The sequence below is a fragment of the Tamandua tetradactyla genome, chromosome 13 (assembly GCF_023851605.1).
Source record: "Tamandua tetradactyla isolate mTamTet1 chromosome 13, mTamTet1.pri, whole genome shotgun sequence".
Lineage (NCBI taxonomy): Eukaryota > Metazoa > Chordata > Mammalia > Pilosa > Myrmecophagidae > Tamandua > Tamandua tetradactyla.
Window position 1 is genome coordinate 88,381,143 of NC_135339.1, and position 26,327 is coordinate 88,407,469.

The 26,327-nt window shown below is 39.1% G+C and overlaps 1 protein-coding gene across 1 annotated transcript in view; it reads left to right on the forward strand.

The window, feature by feature from the left end:
• The window catches only part of BCCIP (BRCA2 and CDKN1A interacting protein), a 30,910-nt gene that overhangs the window by 1,291 nt on the left and 3,292 nt on the right, over positions 1–26,327 (forward strand). Inside the window, exons 2-5 of the mRNA XM_077126390.1 lie at positions 20,956–21,030; positions 21,737–21,817; positions 24,567–24,662; positions 25,444–25,631. Coding sequence (XP_076982505.1) covers positions 20,956–21,030; positions 21,737–21,817; positions 24,567–24,662; positions 25,444–25,631 — 440 coding nt within the window. The remainder of the gene's footprint in view (positions 1–20,955; positions 21,031–21,736; positions 21,818–24,566; positions 24,663–25,443; positions 25,632–26,327) is intronic.

Here is a 26,327-nt window from a genome sequence, read left to right on the forward strand (position 1 = left end):
ATGGAATAACTTATCTGACAGGATGATGGTAAGAAATGAATGAGATGATATGTGAAGCATTTCGATTGTGCCTGGTAGGTGATGAATACTTGACAGCTGTTGTAATTATTTTTCACTTGGAGATTCTGAGATATGCAAAGTACAGGGGAGGAAAGGGCTAAGAAGGAATGAGCATGGAGGAGGAGGATGTAAAGTGTGGATTCTAGATTAGGGGTTGAGACTGTGGTGACTAGAACTTTCTGTACAAATCAGCTCTTTACTTTGGCCCCTTGTCATGAATGTGGTTTCACCATTTTTCACTCAGAACTTTGGTTCTTTTGCTGATTTTGGGTTACAACAGCATTTGTATATGGACATTTGGATACTCTGGAGAGTGTGTGTAGAGGTGGGTAGGTAATAAGACAAAAGTATTTTGTAATTTCATCATTGGCATGCATTACTTTAAAAAAAACCTTTATTTTTAGAGCATTTTTTAGAGCATTTTTCCTCCCTTCTCCGTGTGAATTTTCCGTTGTTAATATCCTTCATCAGTGTGTTATATTTGTTACAATTGATGAACCAATACTAGTACATTATTAGTAACTAAAGTCCACAGTTTACATTATAGTTCACTCTCTGTGTTATAAAGTTTTATGGGTTTTGACATAGCATGTATCCACCATTAGGATATAATGCAGAATAGTTTCACTGCCCTAAAAATGCCCTATCTCCTGGCCCTGTTGCTAAAGCCTTGGCAACCACTGATCTTTTTACTGTCTCTCTAGTTTTATCTTTTCTACTTTGCCAGAATGTCATATAGTTGGAATCATATTGTATGTAGCCTTTTCAGTCTGGCTTCTTTCACTGAACATAATGCATTTAAGGTTCTTCCATGTCTTTTCTTTTTTTCACTAAATAATATTCCATCGTATGGATGTATGAAAGTTTGCTTATCCATTCACCTGTTGTCAGATATCTTGGTTATTTCCAATTTTTGGCAATTATGAATAAAGTTACTATAAACATTTGTGTGCAGGTTTCTGTATAGATACAAGTTTTCAACTCATTTGGGTAAACGCCTAGGATTACAACTGCTGGGTCATATGGTAAGCTTATGTTTAGCCTTATAAGAAATGCCAAACTGTCTTCCAAAGGGCTGTGCCATTTTGTATTTGCACCAGTAATGAATGAGACTTCTCTTGCTCCACAGCCTTGCCAGCAGTTGATATAGTCAGAGTTTTGGATTTTAGCCAGTCTTTAACAGGTATATAGTACTATCTCATTGTTGTTTTAATTTGCAATTATCTTATGATACATGATGTTGAACATCTTTTCGTATATTTATTTGTCATCTGTATATCTTTGGTGAGCTGTCTGCTTACCTCCTTTGCCCATTTTTTATTGGGTTGTTTTCTTCTTGAAAGTAGTAGTAAGAGTTCTTTGTCAAATAGGTGTTTTCCAGATATTTTCTCCCAGTCCATTAGTTGTCTTTTTCTTCTTTTAGTAGTGTCTTTTGCAGAACAGAATTTAAAATTTTAATCAAGTCCAACTTATTGATTCTTTATTTCATGGATTGTGCTTTTGCGTTTGTTTTTAAGAAATCACTGCCAAGCACAAAAGCAGTAGATTTTCTCCTTGTTATATTCTAGATGTTGTATAGCTTTCTAGTTTTGCGTTTTACAGGTAGGTCTGAGATCTGTGCAAACATTACATTTTTAAAAAAATGTGTCTGTTGAGAAATCTTTACACACATAGAGTCCATATATGGTATGTAATCGGTAGATCACAGTATCACCACAAAGTTTTGTATTCATTGCTACCATCATTTTTAGACCATATACATCACTCCAGAAAGAGAAATAAAAAGAAAAATTGGAAAAAACTCATACATCCCATACCCCTTATCCCTCTCAGTATTTCAGTCTGCCCATTTTTTTTTACCCCTTCCCTCCTATTATTTATTTACTTTTTATCCTTATTTTTTTACTCATCTGACCATACCCTGCATAAAAAGAGCATAAGACACAAAGTTTTCACAATCACATGGTCACATTTTAAAAGCTATATTGTTATGTAATTGCCTTCAAGAATCAAGGCCATTGGAACATAGCTCAGCAGTTTCACTTACTTCCCTCCAGCCACACCAATACACCATAAACTGAAAAGGGATATCTATATAATGCATGTTCTAGTTTACTAGCTGCCGGAAAGCTATATACCGGAAACAGAATGGCTTTTAAAAAGGGGAATTTAATAAGTTGCTAGTTTACAGTTCTAAGGCTGAGAAAATGCACCAATTAAAACAAGTCTATAGAAATGTCCAATCAAAGGCATCCAGCCAGGGAAGGATTCCTTGGTTCAAGAAGGCCGATGAAGTTCAGGGTTTCTCTCTCAAGTGAGAAGAAGGCACATGGCGACCACTTTCAGGGCTTCTCTCTCTGCTGGAAGCGCACATGGCGAACACAGTGTCATCTGCTAGCTTTCTCCCCTGGCTTCCAGTTTCATGAAGCTCCCCGGGAGGCGTTTTCCTCTGTTGTCTCCAAAGGTCACTGGCTTGTGGACTCTGCTTCATAGTGCTGCAGCATTCTCTGCTCTCTCCAAATCGCCATTCAAGTTTAACAACCACTCTTGATTTAATCACATCTCCAGGAAGATGATCCGATCACAGTTTCAAATTCACAGTATTGAATAGAGGGATTTTTCTGCCTTTACAAAATGGGATTTAGATTAAAACATGGCTTTTCTAGGGGACATACGTCCCTTCAAACCAGCGCAATGCATAAGAATAACCTCCAGGATAACCTCTTGACTCTGAAATCTCAGCCACACAAACTTTATTTTGTCTCATTTCTCTCTCTCCCCTTTGGTCAAGAAGGCTTTCTCAATCCCGTAGTGTTGGGTCCTGGCAAGTCCCAGGAGTTCTGTCCCACATTGCCAGGGAGATTTACACCTCTGGGAGTCATGTACCATGTAAGGGAGAGGGCAATGAGTTCACCTGCCAAGTTAACTTAGAAAGAGAGGCTACATCTAAGCAACAGGAAAGATTCTCTGGGATTGACTCTTAGGCATAATTATAAGTAGGCTTAGCTTCTCCTTTGTAGGAATGTTTCATAGGTGCAAACCCCAAAATTGAGGGCTTAGCCTATTGATTGGTTGTCCCCACTGACAAGCATGACTTTTTTTTTAAGACATGCCATGTTCATGTATTAGAAGACCCAATATAACTAACTGTCACTTCTTCCCAAATATAGATTTGACACAATTCCAATTAAATTTCCAGCAGCATTTTTTGGTGATACAGACAAGCTTATAAAATTTGTATGGACAGATAAAGGATCTAGAGTAGCCAAAACAATTTTGAGAAAGAACAAAGTTGGAGGACTCTGGTACCAAATTTTAAAAAATACTTTAAGGCTATAATAAAACAATATGGTATTGATGAAGGGATATACTCATAAATCAGTAGAACCAAATAGGGTTCAGAGACACCCACATGAATATGGCTGATTTACTTTTGATAAAAGTGCAGAGACTAGCACAATAATATAAGTACACTGAGTGAAGCTGAATGTGACTGGTTGAGGGAGAAGGGCTGGCAGCCCATACGTCACCAGAAGGAAAGATAGAAGATAAAGACTGAAACAGTATAATTTAGGTATGCCTAGAGTGGACAATGATGGTGATTAAATGTGCAAATTTAAGAATGTTTTGCATGAAGGAGAACAAATGAATGTCAACATTGTAAGTTGTTGAAAATGGGATGATATACAGGAAAAAATGCAATCATTGCAAGCTAGAGTCTATAGTCAGCAGTAACATTGTAATTTGCTTCCACTGAAAGCATTACATTTTTGACTGAAGAAACCTACTGTATCTACTGCAGTTTCCTGTGCTGACATTTAGTGGATTTTTACTCCTTTGCTTATTTGAAAGTGGTCTTCATTTTTTGAGGATCATGCATCCACACTTCATTCCCTGCTGTAGAAATCCATGTGAATTATTTTGGAAATTCAAAAACTACTACAGGTCGCTTTTAAAATAAGAGGGTATATAAGTAAATAAGAAAATGAACAGGGCTACTTAAAGCCTTAAAGAACATAATTTTTTTTATCATTTTTTATTGTGAAATATATACAAAAAAGCAATACATTTTGAAGTACATTTTAACAAATTGTTATAGAACAAATTTCAAAGTATGGTATGGGTTACGGTTCCACAACTTTAGTTATTCTCATTGTTCTAAGACCCTGGAAACAAAAAGAAATATTAATGTAATGATTCAGTAGTTATACTTGTTTGTTAAATTCTATCTTAAAGAACGTGATTTTAGAAAGTGCTTATAAAGACTTCAGGGAGGAGTGTGAAAAGATGAGAAGAAGAAAAAGAATAGGTTTGTTTAGTTAAGGTTCTTGTGGGTAAATAGGTAGAACTCCTGTTTATGCTTAATATAAATGCAGATAGCTTCAGCAGAAAGGGGAATTTGTGAAAAGGATAACAGGGATTTTGTAGACCTCAAGAGCCAAAAAGCAGCTGGCCCTCTGGATCCCCAGGCCTGGAATTCTATAGGAACCCAGTTCCCTCATATTTCATCTCTTCTCTTCTCTATTATATTCACAATACTTGATATTCTTTCCCTTGCTATTCATATAGCAGAAGATGGAAAATGCAGCAGCCATTGAGATTTTTATTCAAGAGAGCGTAGGCTAGACAGCACATTTAGTCTTAATACTAAATCACTTGGAGGTGAGCAGCAGAATATTCTTTTATGACTACAACTGCTCCCACTGAAACCAAAAGGATAGGGAATCCATACCTGGGGAAACTGGTGCTGGGTGGATTTAATGGTTAGATTCTGATGTCAACTTGGCAAGATAATGGTGCCCAGTTGTCTGGTCAGACAAGCACTGACCTGTTACTGCAAGGGTATTTCATGGCTGGTTGATAAACCAGTAGGCTGGTTTATTGACTCATCAGTCACTTGATTGCATCTGTGGCTGATTACGTCTACAATCAACTAAAGGCTCTCCAGAAAATGAGATAATCCAGTCAGTTGGATTTGATCCAAGCCCTTGAAGACTTTTACGGGAGAAGAGAGAATTTTCACTGCTTTTTCTGCCAGCCAACCTCTGCTGTGGAGTTTGTCAAGACCCTTCATCAGAGATGTGAGCCTTGCGGCCTGCCCTATGAATTTTGGTCTCTTAATTTCCATGGAGACACTTTTATAAATCTTATATTTACGGATATCTCCTGTTGGTTCTGTTTCTCTAGAGAACTCTTACTATAACAGTTTGGTATTGAGAGTGGGGTGGCTATTTCCTCAGGGTAGGCTGGAGGTGGGGTGGCTGTTTCTTCAAGACAGATCATTACATGTCTTTCTAGCAAAGACTCAGCAGAATCAAGTGTTTCAGTGTCCCCACTGCTATCATTATCAATCCGTTGGTCCCCATCCCAAGTTTCAGGATCCCATTCTTTTTTAATCAAAGCCTTTACTTTTTAAAAAATATTTTTATTGAGAAATCTTTGCACACATACAGTCCATATGTAGTATGCTCACTGTATCATTGTATAGTTGTATATTAATAACCATGATCATTTTTAGAACATTTGCATCACTCTAGAAAAAGGAATAAAAAGAAAAAACTCACACATACCATACCCTTTACCAACCCTCCCTCTCATTGACCACCAGTATTTCAGTCTACCCAATTTTTTACTCTTTGTCTCCCCTCCCATTATTTATTTATTTTTTATCCTTATTGTTTACTCATCTGTCATTACCCTAGATGAAAGGAGCATCAGACACAAGGTTTTCACAATCACACAGCCACATTGTAAAAGCTCTATCATTATACATTCGCCTTCAAGAATCAAGGCTAGTGGAACACAGCTCAGCAGTTTCAGGTACTTCCCTCCAGCCATGCCAGTATACCATAAACTAAAAAGGGATATCTGTATAATTTATAAGAATAACCTCGAGGATAACATCTTGACTCTGTTTTGTTTGAAATGTCTCTGCCACTGAGACTTTATTTTGTCTCCTTTCTCTTTTTCCCCTTTTGGTCAAGAAGGCTTTCTCAATTCCATGATGCTGGGTCCTGGGTCATCCTGGGAGTACTGTCCCATGTTGCCAGGGATATTTACTTTGAAAAGCCTTTACTTTAACAGCAGACACCATGCAAGGTTGAGAATTTAAGTTTACCCTGTAAATCTACTATTCACAAAATAAGACTCTAGGTCTGATTTTCAGAGATCTCAAGTCGGTGACCACAATAAACAAGATTTTCTTTCAGGGACACATAGAAACATTTACATCTTTCATACAGCATTTAAGTTGTAAATTTGAAGCCTTCAGCTCATCCCTTTCCCTCATAATTGTATCCAGCATATCTAAGAACACCCAGCCAACATCATTTTACCTCTTAACTCTACAAAACTCTGTTAAGATGTCAAAACATTTTCACCCAGAACTTTGCCTTGTATAAGAATGTAGTTAGCAGAAACAAATGGGAATATTTGCGCATCTCTATTGCCAACTCAAGCCATGGACTACCAGTACCATCTTGGTTATTGGAAATAGAGTCAGTAGTGCCTTTGAGTCTAATCAGAGTAGAAAACCAATTGTAAAATCCCATTTTTAAGGTTCTGTTTTTTAAGCACCACTCCTGGTTCTTTTTTAGCTCAGGTCCATCTCATAGTGGATTCAGTGGATCCCCAGGCCCATTCTGTGGTAATTTCCCCAGTTTCAGAATGCATAATTGGAAGACATATTCAACAGCTGACAGAATCGCACATAGGTTCCCTGACTTAAGGAGTGAGGGCTTTTATGATAGGAAAGACCAAGTGGAAGCCGAGACAACTGCCTTTACCTAGCAAAATAGTAAATCAGAAGCAATCCTGGATTCTTGAAGGAATTGCAGAGATTATTGTCACTCCTAAGAACTTGAAGGATGCAGGGGTGGTGATTGCCACCACATTCCCATTCAGCTGTCTTGTTTGACCTGTGCAGAAAACAGATGGATATTGGAGTATGACAGTGGATTATCATTAACTTAACTAGGTTGTAACTCTAGTTTCAACTGCTTTTCCAGATGTGGCATCATTGCTTGAGCAAATCATAATATCCTCTGGTACCTGGTATGCAGCTATTGATCTGGCAAATGCATTTTCTCAATAGCTGTCAGTAAGGACCACCAGAAACAATTTACATTCAGCTGGCAAGGCCAGCAGTATATCTTCACTGTCATACATCACAGGTATATCAACTCTTCAGCCCTTTGTCATAATCTTTTTTTTTCAACTTTTGCTTTTTAAATTTCTTTGCTTTGTATATATGTTATACTATACAATTTAAAAAGTTTTTTTAAAAAAAAGATACAGAAAACTACACAAGTTAAACTTGTAGCTCAGTGAGTTCTTTTAAGGCAAGCACCCTTGTACCCACCACCCAGATGTAGAGATACAACTTCATCAGCTACCCAAGAAGCCCTTTCATGTGGCCTGTGCCAACCGTCACCCCTTTCCCCAAAAGTAACCATGAACCTGTCTTTTACAGTCGTTTACTTGCATTCATTTATGGTTTAATTATCCAGTGTGCATCTGTACACACTATAGTCTAGTCTTGGCAGTTTGAAGAAAAACTTATGTCTTTTGAGCCTCTTTTAATCTACAGGTTCTCCTTCCAACCTTTCTTTTCCTTACATCGTATCTGTTGAAGAACTTAGGCTGCTTGGCCTGTAGAATTTCTCAAAGGCTGGATTTTGTTGATTGCATCCTCATAGCACAGTTCCACATGGCCCTCTGACTTCTGGATTTCCTGCAAATTAGCAGCTAGATTGGATCCAGGGTCCATCCCTTTGCATGATTATAGGTGGTGCCAAGTTATTTTATCAAGAAGCGCATCAATGGCTGGAGTTTGCTTTTTTTTGATGTTAGCTGCTGCTGTACACAATGCCTAGATACATTAATTCATTGGAGGTTGCAAAATGGCAGTTTTCCATCATCTTGTTATCATGTATTAGTGGTAATAATTCTATAAGAAGATGCTCTTCCAAATCTGCTTGGTTTCCCAGAGATACAATTCGCATAGAATTGGTGGAACACTGGATTCTTTCCTTTTTTTTTTTTTTTATTAATTAAAAAAATTAACTAACACAACATTTAGAAATCATTCCATTCTCATATATAATCAGTAATTCTTAATATCATCGCATAGATGCATATTCATCATTTCTTAGTATATTTGCATCGATTCAGAAAAAGAAATAGACAGCAGAAAAAGAAATAAAATGATAATAGAGAGAAAAAACTAAAAAATAAAAAAATATAAAAAATAAAAAAAAGCTATACCTCAGATGCAGCTTCATTCAGTGTTTTAACGTAATTACATTACAATTAGGTAGTATTGTGCTGTCCATTTCTGAGTTTTTGTATCCAGTCTTGTTGCACAGTCTGTATCCCTTCAGCTCCAGTTACCCATTATCTTACCCTATTTCTATCTTCTGATGGTCTCTGTTACCAATGACATATTCCAAGTTTATTCTCTAATGTCGGTTCACATCAGTGGGATCATACAGTATTTGTCCTTTAGTTTTTGGCTAGTCTCACTCAGCATAATGTTCTCTAGGTCCATCCATGTTATTACATGCTTCATAAGTTTATTCTGTCTTAAAGCTGCATAATATTCCATCGTATGTATATACCACAGTTTGTTTGGCCACTCATCTGTTGATTGACATTTTGGCTATTTCCATCCCTTTGCAATTGTAAATAATGCTGCTATAAACATTGGTGTGCAAATGTCCGTTTGTGTCTTTGCCCTTAAGATCTCTGAGTAGATACCTAGCAATGGTATTGCTGGGTCGTATGGCAATTCTATATTCAGCTTTTTGAGGAACCGCCAAACTGCCTTCCACAGTGGTTGCACCATTTGACATTCCCACCAACAGTGGATAAGTGTGCCTCTTTCTCCACATCCTCTCCAGCACTTGTCATTTTCTGTTTTGTTGATAATGGCCATTCTGGTGGGTGTGAGATGATATCTCATTGTGGTTTTGATCTGCATTTCTCTAATGACCAGGGACATTGAGCATCTCTTCATGTGCCTTTTGGCCATTTGTATTTCCTCTTCTGAGAGGTGTCTGTTCAAGTCTTTTCCCCATTTTGTAATTGGATTGGCTGTCTTTCTGTTGTTGAGTTGAACAGTCTCTTTATAACTTCTGGATACTAGACCTTTATCTGATATGTCGTTTCCAAATATTGTCTCCCATTGTGTAGGCTGTCTTTCTACTTTCTTGATGAAGTTCTTTGATGTACAAAAGTGTTTAATTTTTAGGAGCTCCCATTTCTTTCTTTCTTTCTTCAGTGCTCTTGCTTTAGGTTTAAGGTCCATAAAACCGCCTCCAATTGTAAGATTCATAAGATATCTCCCTAATTTTCCTCTGTTTTATGGTGTTAGACCTAATGTTTAGATCTTTGATCCATTTTGAGTTAACTTTTGTATAGGGTGTGAGATACGGGTCCTCTTTCATTCTTTTGCATATGGATATCCAGTTCTCTAGGCACCATTTATTGAAGAGACTGTTCTGTCCCAGGAGAGTTGGCTTGACTGCCTTATCAAAGATCAGATGTCCATAGATGAGAGGGTCTATATCTGAGCACTCTATTTGATTCCATTGGTCGATATATCTATCTTTATGCCAATACCATGCTGTTTAGACCACTGTGGCTTCATAATATGCCTTAAAGTCCGGCATTGCTAGACCTCCAGCTTCGTTTTTTTTCCTCAAGATGTTTTTAGCAATTCGGGGCAACCTGCCCTTCCAGATAAATTTGCTTATTGTTTTTTCTAATTCTGAAAAATAAGTTGTTGGGATTTTGATTGGTATTTCGTTGAATCTGTAGATGAGTTTAGGTAGGATTGACATCTTAACTATATTTAGTCTTCCAATCCATGAACATTGTATGCCTTTCCATCTATTTAGGTCTTCTGTGATTTCTTTTAACAGTTTTTTGTAGTTTTCTTTGTATAGGTCTTTTGTCTCTTTAGTTAAATTTATTCCTAAGTATTTTATTCTTTTAGTTGCAGTTGTAAATGGAATTCGTTTCTTGATTTCCCCCTCAGCTTGTTCGTTGCTAGTGTATAGAAACACTACAGATTTTTGAATGTTGATCTTGTAACCTTCCACTTTGCTGTACTCATTTATTAGCTCTAGTAGTTTTGCTGTGGATTTTTCAGGGTTTTCAATGTATAATATCATATTGTCTGCAAACAGTGATAGTTTTACTTCTTCCTTTCCAAGTTTGATGCCTTGTATTTCTTTTTCTTGTCTAATTGCTCTGGCTAGAACCTCCAACACGATGTTGAATAATAGTGTGATAATGGACATCCTTGTCTTGTTCCTGATCTTGGGAAAGTTTTCAATTTTTCCCCACTGAGGATGCTATTAGCTGTGGGTTTTTCATATATTCCCTCTATCATTTTAAGGAGGTTCCCTTGTATTCCTATCCTTTGAAGTGTTTTCAACAGGAAAGGATGTTGAATCTTGTCATATGCCTTCTCTGCATCAATTGAGATGATCATGTGATTTTTCTGCTTTGATTTGTTGATACGGTGTATTACATTAATTGATTTTCTTATGTTGAACCATCCTTGCATACCTGGGATGAATCCTACTTGGTCATGATGTATAATTCTTTTAATGTGTTGCTGGATTCGATTTGCTAGAATTTTATTGAGGATATTTGCATCTATATTCATTAGAGAGATTGGTCTGTAGTTTTCTTTTTTTGTAATATCTTTGCCTGGTTTTGGTATGAAGGCGATGTTGGCTTCATAGAATGAATTAGGTAGCTTTCCCTCCACTTCAGTTTTTTTGAAGAGTTTGAGCAGGGTTGGTACTAATTCTTTCTGGAATGTTTGATAGAATTCACATGTGAAGCCGTCTGGTCCTGGACTTTTCTTTTTGGGAAGCTTTTGAATGACTGATTCAATTTCTTTCCTTGTGATTGGTTTGTTGAGGTCATCTATTTCTTCTTGAGTCAAAGTTGTTCATGCCTTTCTAGGAACTTGTCCATTTCATCTACATTGTTGTATTTATTAGCGTAAAGTTCTTCATAATATCCTGTTATTACCTCCTTTATTTCTGTGAGGTCAGTGGTTATGTCTCCTCTTCCATTTCTGATCTTATTTATTTGCGTCCTCTCTCTTCTTCTTTTTGTCAATCTTGCTAAGGGCCCATCAGTCTTGTTGATTTTCTCATAGAACCAACTTCTGGTCTTAATTGATTTTCTCTGTTGTTTTCATGTTCTCAATTTCATTTATTTCTGCTCTAATCTTTGTTATTTCTTTCTTTTTGCTTGCTTTGGGGTTAGTTTGCTGATCTTTCTCCAGTTCTTCCAAGTGGACAATTAATTCCCGAATTTTTGCCCTTTCTTCTTTTCTGATATAGGCATTTAGGGCAATAAATTTCCCTCTTAGCCCTGCCTTTGCTGCGTCCCATAGGTTTTGATATGTTGTGTTTTCGTTTTCATTCCCCTCGAGATATTTACTAATTTCTCTTGTAATTTCTTCCTTGACCCACTCGTTGTTTAAGAGTGTGTTGTTGAGCCTTCACGTATTTCTGAATTTTCTGGCACTCTGCCTATTATTGATTTCCAACTTCATTCCTTTATGATCTGAGAAAGTGCTGTGTATGATTTCAGTCTTTTTAAATTTGTTGAGACTTGCTTTGTGACCCAGCATATGGTCTATCTTTGAGAATGATCCATGAGCACTTGAGAAAAAGGTATATCCTGCTGTTGTGGGGTATAATGTCCTATATATGTCTGTTAAGTCTAGCTCATTTATTGTAATATTCAAATTCTCTGTTTCTTTATTGATCCTCTGTCTAGATGTTCTGTCCATTGATGAGAGCGGGGTATTGAAGTCTCCAGCTATTATGGTAGATGTGTCTATTTCCCTTTTCAGTATTTGCAGTGTATGCCTCATGTATTTTGGGGCATTCTGGTTCGGTGCATAAATATTTATGATTGTTATATCTTCTTGTTTAATTGTTCCTTTTATTATTAGATAGTATCCTTCTTTGTCTCTTTTAACTGTTTTACATTTGAAGTCTAATTTGTTGGACTATAGGAGTATAGCTACTCCTGCTCTTTTGAACTATTGGTTTGTTCCTTTGACCGGGCCATATCTTCAATTTTTCCTGCTGTGATTTGTTATTTTTTGCTGGCGTCTGGACATTTAATCAGATTTCCCTGAGTGTGTGACCCAGCAGGTTGAAAGACTTTCCTGTGAAGTCTCTGGGCTCTGTTTTTTTTTATCCTGCCCAGTATGTGGCGCTTGTCTGTCTGCAGGTCCCACCAGCAAAAGATGTTGTGGCTCCTTTATTAATGCCACTATTGGTGTTTGGTTGGATCCAGTCCCTGCCACTGTCGGAGACTCCCTCTTTTCCCTCCGGGCAGCCGCCTGTGGGGGAGGGGCACCGGCCGCCGCAGCTTGGGAAGCTCGCTGATCCGAGATTCGCCACCGGACCAGGAAGCCGCCTCCGTTGTCATAAGCTTGTCCACAAGGACTTGATTATTTCTCCCACCTATAAGACAGTACACTGGTCCGTTATATTGATGATATAATTTTGACTAGACTAGTGAGCTAGAAGTAGCAACTACTCTAGACTTTTTGCAATGCATTTATGTGTTAGAGGATGGGAGATAAATCAAATAAAAATACAGGTACCTTCCACTTCTGAAATTTCTAAGTGTCCAGTGCTGTGGGGCATGTTGAGATAACCCTTCTAAAGTGAAGGATAAGCTGTTGCATCTGGCCTCTCCTATGACACAAAAAGAGGCACAATACCTAGTTCGCCTCTTTGGATTTTGGAGACAATGTATTACTCATTTGGATGTGCTCTTCTAGCCCATTTTCTGAGTGACCAGAAAAGATGGTAATTTTGACATGGGGACCAGGACAAAAGGAGGCTCTGAGACAGGTCCAGCCTGCTGTGAAAGCTGTTCTGCCACTTGTGCGATATGATCCAGCAGATTCAATGGTGCTGGGCGTGTCAGTGGCAAATAGAGATGCTGTCTGGAGCCTTTAGCAGGCCTGTATAGGAGCATCACAATGCAGGCCCTTAGAGGCTTTGGAGTAAAACCTCTGCAGATAATTACTCTCCTTTTGGAAACAGCTTTTGGCCGGTTACTGGGCCTTATTAATGAGATTGAATTCTTAACCATGGCCACCAAATTGCCATGAGCCCTGAGTTGCCTATCATGAATTGGGTTTTGTCTGACCCACTAAGTCATAAAGTTGGGCATGCACAGCAGCACTCCATCATAAAATGGAAATGATGCATTAGCTTGAGATCTGCAGCCCTTCTGAGGCCTCTTCCACAAGCAAGGAATTAACGACCAAGTTAGTAACTGAGACTCCTGACCAGCCAATCCCATTTCTCATTGACCATCTTCAGTCTAAACAGGGAAGCTGTGGACAGCTTCAGAGAACTTTGTCTGAATCTGCAACTCTCTGGGCAGAAAGTGAAACATCAGAACATAAAGGACCAAGATGGGATTTCAGAAGTTATGATAAACCCTGGCAACTAAATACAAAGAAGCCTAAGAAGTCAAAAAGTGACCTTGCTGTATCTAATATTTCTCCACCATCAGCAGAATCCAAATCATTATCAAGGTCAGTAGAGTGTCCTAAATGGAACTGCCAGACTAAACTTGAAAGCCGTGATTTTGATGAATTAAACCACATCCTTCAAGAGAGCAAGAAGTTGGGGCAAGCCCTTGAGAATCTCTCTTGAAGTATTGCCATTTCAGATGAACTTGATGAGTATCTAAATGAAGATGATGATGATGGTGATATGAAGCTACCTGTTGGAAACCTTAATTAGAAACAGCAGCTTTTAGTTCATGTCTCCTGAGACCTCATGTGATTGGAGAATGGATTGGTTGAGAAGTAAATGATGCTGATCCACTAGCTACTGAAATGCTACAGCTGCCTATTCTAAGAAATAAAAATGAACAATTGGAGAGTAAAGATAGTAGCTCTAGTCTTGTGGGAAGCTTAAAGATGGAGCCCAAGACTAAAGAATTAAAACAGCAGCAACAATAACATGAGAATCTTCTGGCAGCAATGCTCTCTCAAGATTCCTTTGAATTCATCCACAGTCCTACTCCATCTGTAACAGAAGATATTGACAATGAAGTGATGTGATGGAATTGCTGGGCTTTCTCAGAATTGATGATGAGGCAAATATCTAAAATTCACATTCCAGAGATATTAAAAAAGGAAGAGCTTAATTTGCTAGAGAAACTCATTGCATGAAGAGTATCCTTTAACTCATTCTTTTGTATTGTGACCAACTTTAATAAGTAAACATTTACTCTCTTGTCTAAAAAAAAAAAAAAAATGGAAATGGTATATAAGAGATTAGGCTCAAGTAGGTCCTAAAGCACAAGTAACTCACTTGAAGAAGTGGCCAAAATAACCAAGGCACCCACTCCTGCCACATTACCGTCTCTTCCAAACCAGAGCTATGGCCTCTTGTGGCATTTCTTAAAGTTAGAATTGAAAAGAGAAAAAAGGCGTGGTTTATAGATGGTTCTGCACAATATGCAGGTACCACCTGAAAGTGGACAGCTGCAGCACCACAGCCCCTTTCTGGAATGTCCTTGAAGAACTGTGGTGAGGGTAAGTCCTCCTAGTGGGTGGAACTTCAAGCAGTGCACCTGGTTGTTCATTTTGCTTGGAAGGAGAACTGGCCAGATGGGCATTTGTATACTGACTCATGGACTGTGGCTAATGGTTTGACTGGATGTCAGAGACTTGGAAGGAGCATGATTGGAAAATTGGTGACAAAAAGGTCTGGGGAAGAGGTATGTGGATAGACCTTTCTGAGCAGGCAAAAAACATGAAGATATTTGTGTCCCATGTAAATGCACACCACAAGGTGACTTCAGCAGAGAAAGGTTTTAATAATCAGGTGGTTAAGATGACTCATTCTGTGGATATAAGTCATCCTCTTTCCTCAGCCACTCCTGCCATTGCCTAATAGGCTCATGAACAAAATGGGCATGGTGGTAAGGTTGAAGATTATGCATGGGCTCAGAAGGAGGACTTCTACTCACCAAGGCTGAACTGGTTATGGCCAGTGATGAGTGCACAGTCCATCAGCAGCAGAGACCCACATTCAGTCCCTGATATTGCACCATTTTCTGAGGCAATCGTTCTGCTACCTGTGGCAGTTTGATTACATTGGACCACTTCCATCATGGAAGGGGCAGTGATTTGTTCTAACTGTAATAAACACATACTTCAAATATGGGCTTACCTTCCCTGCATGCAATGCTTCCACCAAAACTACCATCTGTGGATTTAAGGAATGCCTTATTCACCATCATAGTATTCTACACAGCATTGCTTCTGATCAAGGAATCCATTTCACAGCAAATGAAGTGTGGGAATGGGCATATGTTCTTGGAATTCTCTGGTCTTACCATGTTTCCCATTATCCAGAGGCAGGTGGGTTGATAGGATGGAAGGTACTTTTGAAGGCCCAGTTATAGTGCCACGTGGTGGCAGTACCTTGTACCAATGTAGGGGTGGTACATTGTGCTCTAGGAGGCTGTATAGACTCTGAATCAGCATCCACCCTCTGGTGCTGTTTCTCCCATAACCAGGATTCACTGGTCCAGGAATCAAGAGGTGGAAATGGGAGTGGTACTACTCACTGTCACCCCTGGTGATTACAAGAAAAATTTTGCTTCCTGTCCCTGAAACCTTAAAGCTCTGCTGGTCTACATGTCTTAGTTCTGAAAGGAAGAGTGCTCCCACAACAATGATTCCATTGAACTGGAAGTTAAGACTGTCACTGGGCTACTTTGGGCTTATCATGCCTCTGCATCAACAGGCAAGGAAGGGGATTACTGTACTGGCTAGTATGATTGATCCTCTCTTCAGGAATAGGACTGCAACTACACAATGGAGGTAAAGAAGAGTTTTTCCAGAATGTGGGAGATCACCTAGGGAGTCTCTTAGTATCATGCCCTGTGATTAAGGTCAATGGAAAATTGGCCAAGAAGCTTCAGAAATGGAGGTTTGGTTCACTCCACCAGACAAAGAACTACAGCCAGCTGAAGTGCTTGATGAGGGTAAAGGGGAACATGGAATGGGTAGTAGAAGAAAGTAATGATAAATAGGAACTACAACCATGTGACCAATTACAGAAACGAGGATTTTGATGGTATGAATATTTCCTCCTTGTTTTGTTATGAGTATGTTTGTATTTGTACGTAAATATCTTGTTTTCTTATCATATGACATAAGTTGTATTGTTCATGTTAAAGTATTTAAGTTATAGGATATCGAGTTTAAGAGTATGTTACCCAAGGACTTGCACCCTATTCTGGAGAGACTAAGTGCGTTCCAGTTGTACATAGAACAGTTGAATATTGTTAGGCAAAAACATGTCTGTTATTATGTTCTGTTTAGAATTTAAGCATGGTTTTAGGTGATGTGTATAGCTTCCAGGTTGACAAGGGGTGACTGTGATGTTTAGGTTCTGGTGTCAATTTGGCCTGGTGATGGTACTCATTTGTCTGGTCAGGCAACCACTGGCCTGTTACTGCAGGGCTATTTCATGGCTGGTTGATAAACCAGTAGGCTTGTTTATTATCAGTCAGTTAATTGCATCTGTGGCTGATTACATCTACGATCAACTAAGAGCATGCCTCCTGCAAATGATATAATCCAATCAGTTGGATTTACTCCAATCCATTGAAGACTTTTAAGGGAGAAAAGAGAATTTTTACTGCTTCTTCAGCCAGGCAGTCTCTCCTGTGGAGTTCATTAAGACCCTTTATCAGAGTTGCCAACCTCTTAGTTTGCCCTATGGATTTTGGACGCTAACATTCCCTAGGTTGAGTGAGACCGTTTTATAAATCTTATATTTACAGATATCTCCTGTTGGTTCTGTTTCTTTAGAGAACCCTAACTAATACAGAAGATAAGCATTTGGTACCCAATGGCAGTGGTGGTGTCATAAAAGTCAGCCTGGATTGGAGGGCAGAGACAAGGAGAAAACTTTAGAAGTAGAGCATTTTTTTTTTTTTTACATTTTTTTATTAATTAAAAAAAATTAACAAAACATTAAGATACCATTCCATTCTACATATATAATCAGTAATTCTTACTATCATCAATAGTTGCATATTCATCATTTCTTAGAACATTTGCATCGATTTAGAAAAAGAAATAAAAAGACAACAGAAAAAGAAATAAAACGATAACAAAGAAAAAAAAGATTATACATACCATACCCCTTACCCTTCGCTTTCATGTACCACTAGCATTTCAAACTAAATTTATTTTAATATTTGTTCCCCCTATTATTTATTTTTATTCCGTATGTTCTACTCTTCTGTTGATAAAGTAGATCAAAGGAGCATCAGACACAAGGTTTTCACATTCACAGAGTCTCATTGTGAAAGCTATATCATTGTTCAGTCATCATCAAGAAACATGGCTACTGGAACACAGCTTTACATTTTCAGGCAGTTCCCTCCAGCCTCTCCACTACATCTTGAACAACAAGGTGATATCTACTTAATGCATAAGAATAACCTCCAGGATAACCTCTCGGCTCTGTTTGGAATCTCTCAGCCATTGGCACTTTGTCTCATTTCACCCTTCCCCCTTTGGTCGAGAAGGTTCTCTCAATTCCTTGATGTTAATTCTCAGCTCATTCTAGGGTTTTTCTCAGTCCCTGGATGCTGAGTCTCAGTTCATTCCAGGATTTCTGTCCCATGTTGCCAGGAAGGTCCACACCGCTGGGAGTCATGTCCCACGCAGAGAGGGTGAGGGTGGTGAGACTGCTCGTTGTGTTGGCTGGAGAGAGAGGCCACATCTGAGCAAGAAAAGAGGCTCTCTTGGGGGTGACTCTTAGGCCTAAATTTTAAGTAGACTTGACCTATCCTTTGTGGGGTTAAGTTTCATATGAAGAAACCCCAAGGCTGGGGGCTCAGCCTATAGCTTTGGTTGTCCACACTGCTTGTGAGAATATCAAGAATTCAACTTGGGAAAGTTGAATTTCTCCCCGCTTTCACCATTCCCCGAAGGGGGCTTGCAAATACTTTTCCACTCACTGATCAAATCACTCTGGGATTCATCGGGGCATCACTCTGGACAAACCAACAAAATCTCATGTCCTACCTGAAATTCCAAGTACTTATGATGTTCAATCAAACTATCTACATAAGTTGTATTAGGAAATGCTCTAGTCAAAATATAAATTTTGTAACAAACATTTTTTGCTCTAGTCTCACACATAAGGTGACATTTTAAAGTATTAATTACCATCTCTTTTCAGCACCCTGCAATAATGACATTCCTTTGTTCTTCCTCATGCAAAAACATTTTTAAAATTTGTACATTGTACATTTCACTATTATTATACACTCTAGGCATTCCTAGATTATATCTCGTTCTTTAACATCTGTCTTTCTTTCTGATTTCATTTATGTCCCCACCCCTCTTCCCTCTATCATTCTCACATGCAGTTTCATTCAGTGTTCTAACATAATTATATTACAGTTAGGTAGTATTGTGCTGTCCATTTCTGAGTTTTTGTATCCAGTCCTGTTGCACGGTCTGTGTCCCTTCAGCTCCAAATACCCAATATCTTACCCTATTTTTATCTCCTGTTGGTCTCTGTTACCAACAACATATTCCAAGTTTATTCACTAATGTCAGTTCATATCAGTGAGACCATACAGTGTTTGTCCTTTAGTTTTTGGCTAGTCTCACTCAGCATAATGTTCTCAAGGTCCATCCATGTTGTTACATACTTCGTAAGTTTATTCTGCCTTAAAGCTGCGTAATATTCCATTGTATGTATATACCACAGTTTGTTTGGCCACTCATCTGTTGATCGACATTTTGGCTGTTTCCATCTCTTTGCAGTTGTAAATAATGCTGCTATAAACGTTGGTGTGCAAATGTCTGTTTGTGTCTTTGCCCTTAAGTCCTCTGAGTAGATACCTAGCAGTGGTATTGCTGGGTCATATGGCAATTCTATATTCAGCTTTTTGAGGAACCGCCAAACTGCCTTCACAGCAGTTGCACCATTTGACATTCCCACCAACAGGGAATAAGTGTGCCTCTTTTTCCACATCCTCTCCAACACTTGTCATTTTCTGTTTTGTTGATAATGGCCATTCTGGTGGGTGTGAGATGATATCTCATTGTGGTTTTGATTTGCATTTCTCTAATGCCCAGGGACGTTGAGCATCTCTTCATGTGCCTTTTGGCCATTTGTATTTCCTCTTCTGAGAAGTGTCTGTTCAAGTGTTTTTCCCATTTTGTAATTGGATTGGCTGTCTTTTTGTTGATGAGTTGAACAATCTGTTTATAAATTCTGGATACTAGACCTTTATCTGATATGTCGTTTCCAAATATTGTCTCCCATTGTGTAGGCTGTCTTTTTACTTTCTTGATGAAGTTCTTTGATGCACAAAATTTATTCCTAAGTATTTTATTCTTTTAGTTGCAATTGTAAATGGAATTCGTTCCTTGATTTCCCCCTCAGATTGTTCATTACTAGTGTATAGAAACACTACAGATTTTTGAATGTTGATCTTGTAACCTGCCACTTTGCTGTACTTGTTTATTAGCTCTAGTAGTTTTGCTGTGGATTTTTCAGGGTTTTCAACATATAGTATCATATCATCTGCAAAGAGTAATAGTTTTACTTCTTCCTTTCCAATTTTGATGCCTTGTATTTCTTTTTCTTGTCTAATTGTTCTGGCTAGAACTTCCAACACAATGTTGAATAACAGTGGTGATAGTGGACATCCTTGTCTTTTTCCTGATCTTAGGGGGAAGGTTTTCAGTTTTTCCCCATTGAGGATATTAGCTGTGGGTTTTTCATATATTCCCTTTATCATTTTAAGGAAGTTCCCTTGTATTCCTATCCTTTGAAGTGTTTTCAACAGGAAAGGATGTTGAATTTTGTCAAATGCCTTCTCTGCATCAATTGAGATGATCATGTGATTTTTCTGCAGTAAAAGAATTTATTTCTAAGGAATAAATTTAAGCCCTTTATAGTAAGAATTTTTGATTTGGTTTCATTTGATCCTATATGGACCCTCTTTCCCCCTGGGTTTTGCTGTTCACATTGTCAGGCTGAGGACACTTCAGAGAGTCAGAATTTGAGGTCTGTGGCTTGACTTGATGTCCAGGCCCTGGCAACTTTTAACTGCCAGTGGAGAGCTTATGTATAGCTAGGATAACAAGGTGACAGAAGAGTGTCTGAATTTCCATTGTAACCTCCTTCTGCTAAGACTCACATTCAGAATCCGTAAAGCTTGAAGTCTGTGTAAATACATTATTTAATTCCAGCTGCAGGTTCTGTATGCTGTAAGCGAGGTCTGATATGGGGTCCTTAAGTACTGATCCTGTAGCGTTTAAAAGCAGCTAAGGTTTTGTTTTTTGACACGAAGTAGTACTTTCATTTATTTGTGGGCTATTTCAATGGGATCTTCTTTTCTGTTCTCTAGTTTTACACATCCCTTTTTTTAGTCCCTTGTACTCACCATGTTTCCTCTTGCCTTAGGACCTTCTTTGTGGGTGCTGTGACTTTTAGATTCAACAGACCTTTCAATATTTATAGTAGTTCACTCTGTTTTGTTTTTCTGAGGCTTTTGTGTCAAATGAGGAAATGGTATGAAAATGCTTTGTAGTCTGTAAGTAGAATCTATACATGGCAGTTCTGCTGTTTGCCAATATCAAAATCTAGACATTTATAGTTCTTAATATTTTCTTCTTCCTGCCCCTTTTTCTATCATCTTCTGTGAATGAACTGAAAAAGCCAAAAAAAGAGGTAGAGGGAAAAGAAGCATCTTAGATTATCTGCAGAGCGGAAAAGAATGCCTGTATTATCTTAGTTGTGAATGATTACCTGTTTTGTGTGTAATTTACAGGAAGTGAATGTTGAATTTGAAGCTTACTCCATTTCAGAGGACGATTATGATGGAATTAAGAAATTACTGCACCAGGTATTATCTTTTATTCTTTACACATAAATTTGCTCTTCTAAGAAAGTCCAGGCCATTTGATAATCAGCTTTCTCCAACTTCATCTTTTCTGTTTCAGCACTCCCATTCTACCTTCTCTGTCTTGTCTTGGGGGAGGACAAAGGGGGAGGAGTCTTTGTGCATTGGCCCAGAGATCCCTCCTCTGATGAATATTTTTAAGTATTCTGTGCCCTAAAATACTCTTCCTTTCATGTGCTAATTATTTAAGCTTTTATTCTGTTTTTCTCTAATTCATGTCCATATTTTTCGGGTAGAAGAACTCTTGCATAATGGCCATATAACTGACTGCACTGTCTGCTGCCATGATGTTGATGCTCACTGCTTTTCCTTATTGCTTTACCCCATGGAGTGTGGCTTTGGTTTTCTACCCTTCATGGTCTCCAGTGTCCTGGTCACTAATTCCTTTGGACTTAGGTCCATCCTCCTCTCCTCTCTCCTCTCCCCTTTTGTCTTCCACTCTCCTACACTCTTTTTTATTACCACTGACCACCTTTTCCTATAATTTTGGTACCTTTAGCTTCTGTGACTCTCCTGAGTTATTCATTTCTACTCTTGATGTATTTTCTAGACATCTTTTGTTATTTTTATTTGAGTATGGGAATTAGAAATTTTATTTGAGATAATGCTTTGACTTGAATGTAAAATATTTTTTCTTTCTCGGTTTTAGCTTTTCCTAAAGGCATCTGTGAATACTGCAGAACTAACAGACCTCTTAATACAACAGAGCCATATTGGGAGTGTGATTAAGGTAAACAGGAGTGTTGTGTTTACTCTTATTAAATTAGTTCTTAATCCTCATTTATAGCAGGCAGGCCAGAAACTCAAGTGTGGCTTCTATGTGGAATTTGGTTTGGGAGGAAAAGAGACTAGTTAGTCAGAAGGCCATTGCAGTAATCTGAAGTTATTAAATGCTGTAAACCAGGTAGTGGCAGTAGTGAGGCAGAGAAGTGGGCTGCCTCAGAAGATATTTAGGCAGTTGAACTTGATGGGGCTCAGTGAGTGAGTAGGTCTGAGAATAAGAGAAAAAGGAGCCAAGGATGATTACTTGGTTTTTGGCTAGAGCAACCAAAATAGCAAAGAGGGAGGAAGATGAGCTTAGGAGGGAGAGGATATGTTTATATTTGCACATTTTGGGTTGCCTGTGATACATGCAAGTGAGATATTGAAGAAGAAGCTGGAACCCTAGAGAGATTGGGGCCAGAGGAAGGTGATGGGGGATTTTTCAGCAGATAGCAGTAATTGAAGTCACAGAAGTGCTTGGGATGGGAGGGAGGGGAGGTGACAGCCTCCTTGGTAATGTTAACATTAATTGGAGAGTGAAATAAGTGGAGCCTGAAAAGAGACTCAAATGGAGTGACCAGAGAGGTAGGAGAAAAATTCTTAGAATGTGGTATCACAGAAAGTGTTAGGAAGTGAAGGAGGGGGTAGGTTGGACCCTGACTCTGTTTTATCACCTGGTAACTTAGGTTATCTGTTGCTGCCTAATAAACTGCCCCACAATTTAGAATAGCAACAGTCATTTATTTGGCTCATGGGTCTGCCGGTTGAGCAGAGCTCAGTAGTAGGACTGGTTTCTGCCCTGGGTCATATTAGCTAGAGAAGCTCACACCGGGGTGGAGGGCTCACCTTCACAATGGTTCATTCATATGACTGGCAATGAGTACTGGCTGTCAGCTTAACTTCTCCGCAGGGTTCTTTCCACATTCTGGTTGGGTTCCAAGAGCAAGCATCCCCCAAAAATCAGACCGAAGTACAGAGCCTTTTCATGAGTGTCATTTCTGCCATTCACTTGATCAGCACAGACACCGCATTCGGCTCAGGTTCGAGGGTAGGAAGGAGCAGGGTGGGAGCTGTGATTTTGATGGGGCAGGCACGCGGTTGTGGATGAGACTGTCCTATGACTGTGACCCCTGGTCTGTAGAAAGGCAGGGCCTTGACCCAGCCCCTCTTGAGGAGAGGAACACTGAGGGTCTTCCTAGGGGCGCTAATTGCTTGTGAGCCAATAAATGTTTTTTGAGGATTTCTTCAGGCTTGCTACTGAGAGTTCCTCTTTCTTTGCCCTGCCTTTGTCATTGTGGCACAGATTTGTCACAGTGGCTGGGGTCCACTGATGTGCAGGGAGACCATTTACTGATGGTCTTGGAGGGCAAGATTGGTTTCTACCTGACTTTTCTTGTGAACTTCTTTCCCCTTCACTCTCTCATGAGCAGATAGGCCTTTTGTCCCCTCACTAAAACTGTTAGTCTTCTCACAAGTTACATTCTGATTCTCTACTTTGGTGTCCTTTTGTTTTGTTGAGCTTGAAACTTCTCTCATCCTTGGCACATGGTTAGTTTTAATTACCGATCCACCCCCATCCTTCCTGGTGGTCTCGCCCAACTAGACTCAGCAAGAATGTTTTATTTTAAAGCCTGGCACCTTCTTTGCCTTCCTCCTCATTACCATGGCATCGTCAGCTTAGAGCCATGAGCGTCTTCCTCCCTAACCTTCACTGTGTTCACGTCCTCTACAGGCTCTGGTGTGGTCTGACTTGCTGCATCCCCCTGCGATCAGGTCCCTCCTCTGCTCACTGACCTGATACACTGGCCATAGGGATGTCCTGAGGGTGTGAGCATTTCTGCTCCAGGGCTGGAGCTTTGTAAATCTCTTTCACTAGAACAAGTCCATGCAGTTATGGATCTGTGATTGTCCTGGATATAAAATCAGCAGCCTCATTTCATTTTATTCATTTAGCACATATTCCCTAAATATTTTCTCTGTGCTGGGCTTCATGCTTGATGCTGGGGATGCAGTGAGAGAGGGGTTTTCAGCTTGGAAAAGTAAACCAGCAATATGTGAAGGGGAAATTGCAGAACAGTGCAGGGGCACCCAAGGCCTGCCAAGGGGAGGAGTGCTGCCACAGTAGAGCTATGAAGTACAAGTTGGAGCCAACCAGTTCCATTCTTAATTGTCTTCTTTTCTTCATTGCTCATTTCCTTTCTTGCCTGTTTTTTCTTCTCTCGTGCCCTTGTGGTAGGTATAAGTGACACTCAGGTGTTGTTTGATTCCACTGATGGTCAAGACTGGCAGTGCTCAGGAAGCATGTGAGCTTTAGGTGGAACAGTGTGGGCCTGTAGAGAAACAGGTAAGGGCTGGCTTCAGACAGAGTTTAGAAAACACTTCAGAATGGTTTGTTTCATGAGTTTTATCTGTTGTGGACTTACATTGAGAATCTGGTAAAGGCAAATGTCCCAAGAATCTTGTAGAAAGAAATTTAGGCATAGATTTAGAGCAGGATGGGAGCACCCAGAAATTAAAAAGGGGAACAGAGTCAAGGTAGGTGAAGTGACAGGAGCAAGGTCACACAGCAGTTGGCATATGCTTTTCTAAGGTGACCACGGTACCACAGTTTTGCTTTTGAAAAATGAAAGATAAATGAGGCCTAGATTCAAGACTTGGTATTGTACTTCTTTGCCACCAAATATAAGTTTAAAATAAATTTCTTTTTTTTAAAATAGCAAGCAGATGTTTCAGAAGACAGTGATGATGATGTGGATGTTGATGAAGATGAGATTTTTGGTTTCATAAGCCTTTTAAATTTAACTGAACGGAAGGTTGGTTTCACTGGGGGACATCTGGGTGGTTACTCATCGGGCCCAAAGCACTCATATTTAACCCCTGATGAAAGTGCATTTAATATTGGAGTGATATTAACTCTAAGGATTTGTGCTCTTGTGAAATCTTGATGTAATCCTTTTGTAAATATGAATGTGCTTTTGTTGTTTTTGAATAAATTGCACCCAGTTAGAGTCATTCACTCCCTGTGATATTAGGGAATCGTTTGGCTTCACACTAACTGGTGTTTTGATATTGGTGACACAGGAGCTGTTTGTCTCTCTGAGACTGTTACCTTGTGACCTGTGAAGGTGTAAATACTCTGAGGCTTCATTGCTTTCTTAAGTTGAGGGCATTTTCTTTTGTTTATGTTTTGATTCAACTCTTTATGGACTCACTGATGAGTTCTGATTAAAAAAGCAACCAGCTGCTGACCGCCCCTCCTCAGAATAAGTTGCACACGACACTTTATCTGTAAATTTTTAAATGAACTTTCTAATTATTTCCATCTGTTTATAGGAGATCAACTAGAATTGCTATTCTTGTGTTTGAATGTTAGTTTTAACCCTCTTCTTACCACTGCACTATGGCTGGTACATAACAAGGCATAGTTAACTTTTGAGAAATACTTAAGCAATCTACCCTGGAGACATCTAGTATTTCAGGAGCTATGGCAGGAACTGTCCTTACGTATACGACAGAATGACAGTTCTCCCCTTCATGTTTCTTCCTATAAATAATGGCTTATAATAAAAATTCAGCTTTCTCTTTGCTTTCTAGGGTACCCAGTGTGCTGAACAAATTAAAGAGTTGATTCTAAGCTTCTGTGAGAAGAACTGTGAAAAGACCAAGGTGGAACAGCTGGACAAACTTCTAAATGACCCTACCAAGCCTGTGGGCTTGCTGCTAAGTGAAAGATTCATTAATGTCCCTCCCCAGATTGCCCTGCCTATGCACCAACAACTTCAGTAAGAGACTGTGGGAAAGGCCTTTGAACGTCTTTCTCGAGCGGATTCTGAAATGTCATTTAAGTAGAATACAGTGGTAGAGAGTTAGTGTGATGGGAGTGGAGGGAACGTCCCATGAGATTTACAGATTGATACTTTAAAAAGCCAATTATTAACAATTATTTGTGGCAGTAATCTTTTTTAACTTTTTTGTTGTATAATATAACATAAATATAAAGCAAAGAAAGAAAAAAAACAGTTTTCAAAGCATTCTTCAACAAATAGTTACAGGACAGACAGATCCCAGAGTTTGTCATGGGCTACATGATTCAGCAATCATATTCATTTGCTAAATTGTATCGTCTCTATAACTCCAGCTTCACCTTTGATCTTTCTGTCCTTCTCTTTAGGGGTGTTTGGGCTATGGCCATTCTAACTTTTTCATGTTGGAAGGTCTGTTAATAATATGGGGTAGGGAGATGGAACTATCTGATGTTCTGGAGAGGCTGGGCCTCCAGGGACCCATTTGGAGGTTGTAAGTTTCTGCAAAGTTATTCTGGTGCATGCAACCCTTGTGGAATCTTATATATTGCTCTAGGTGTTATTTAGGATTGGCTGGAATGGTCCTGGTTAGGGTTTGGCAGGTTATGATAGGTAGCAGTATCTAACTGAAGCTTGCATAAGAGCAACCTCCAGAGTAGCCTCTCAACTGTATTT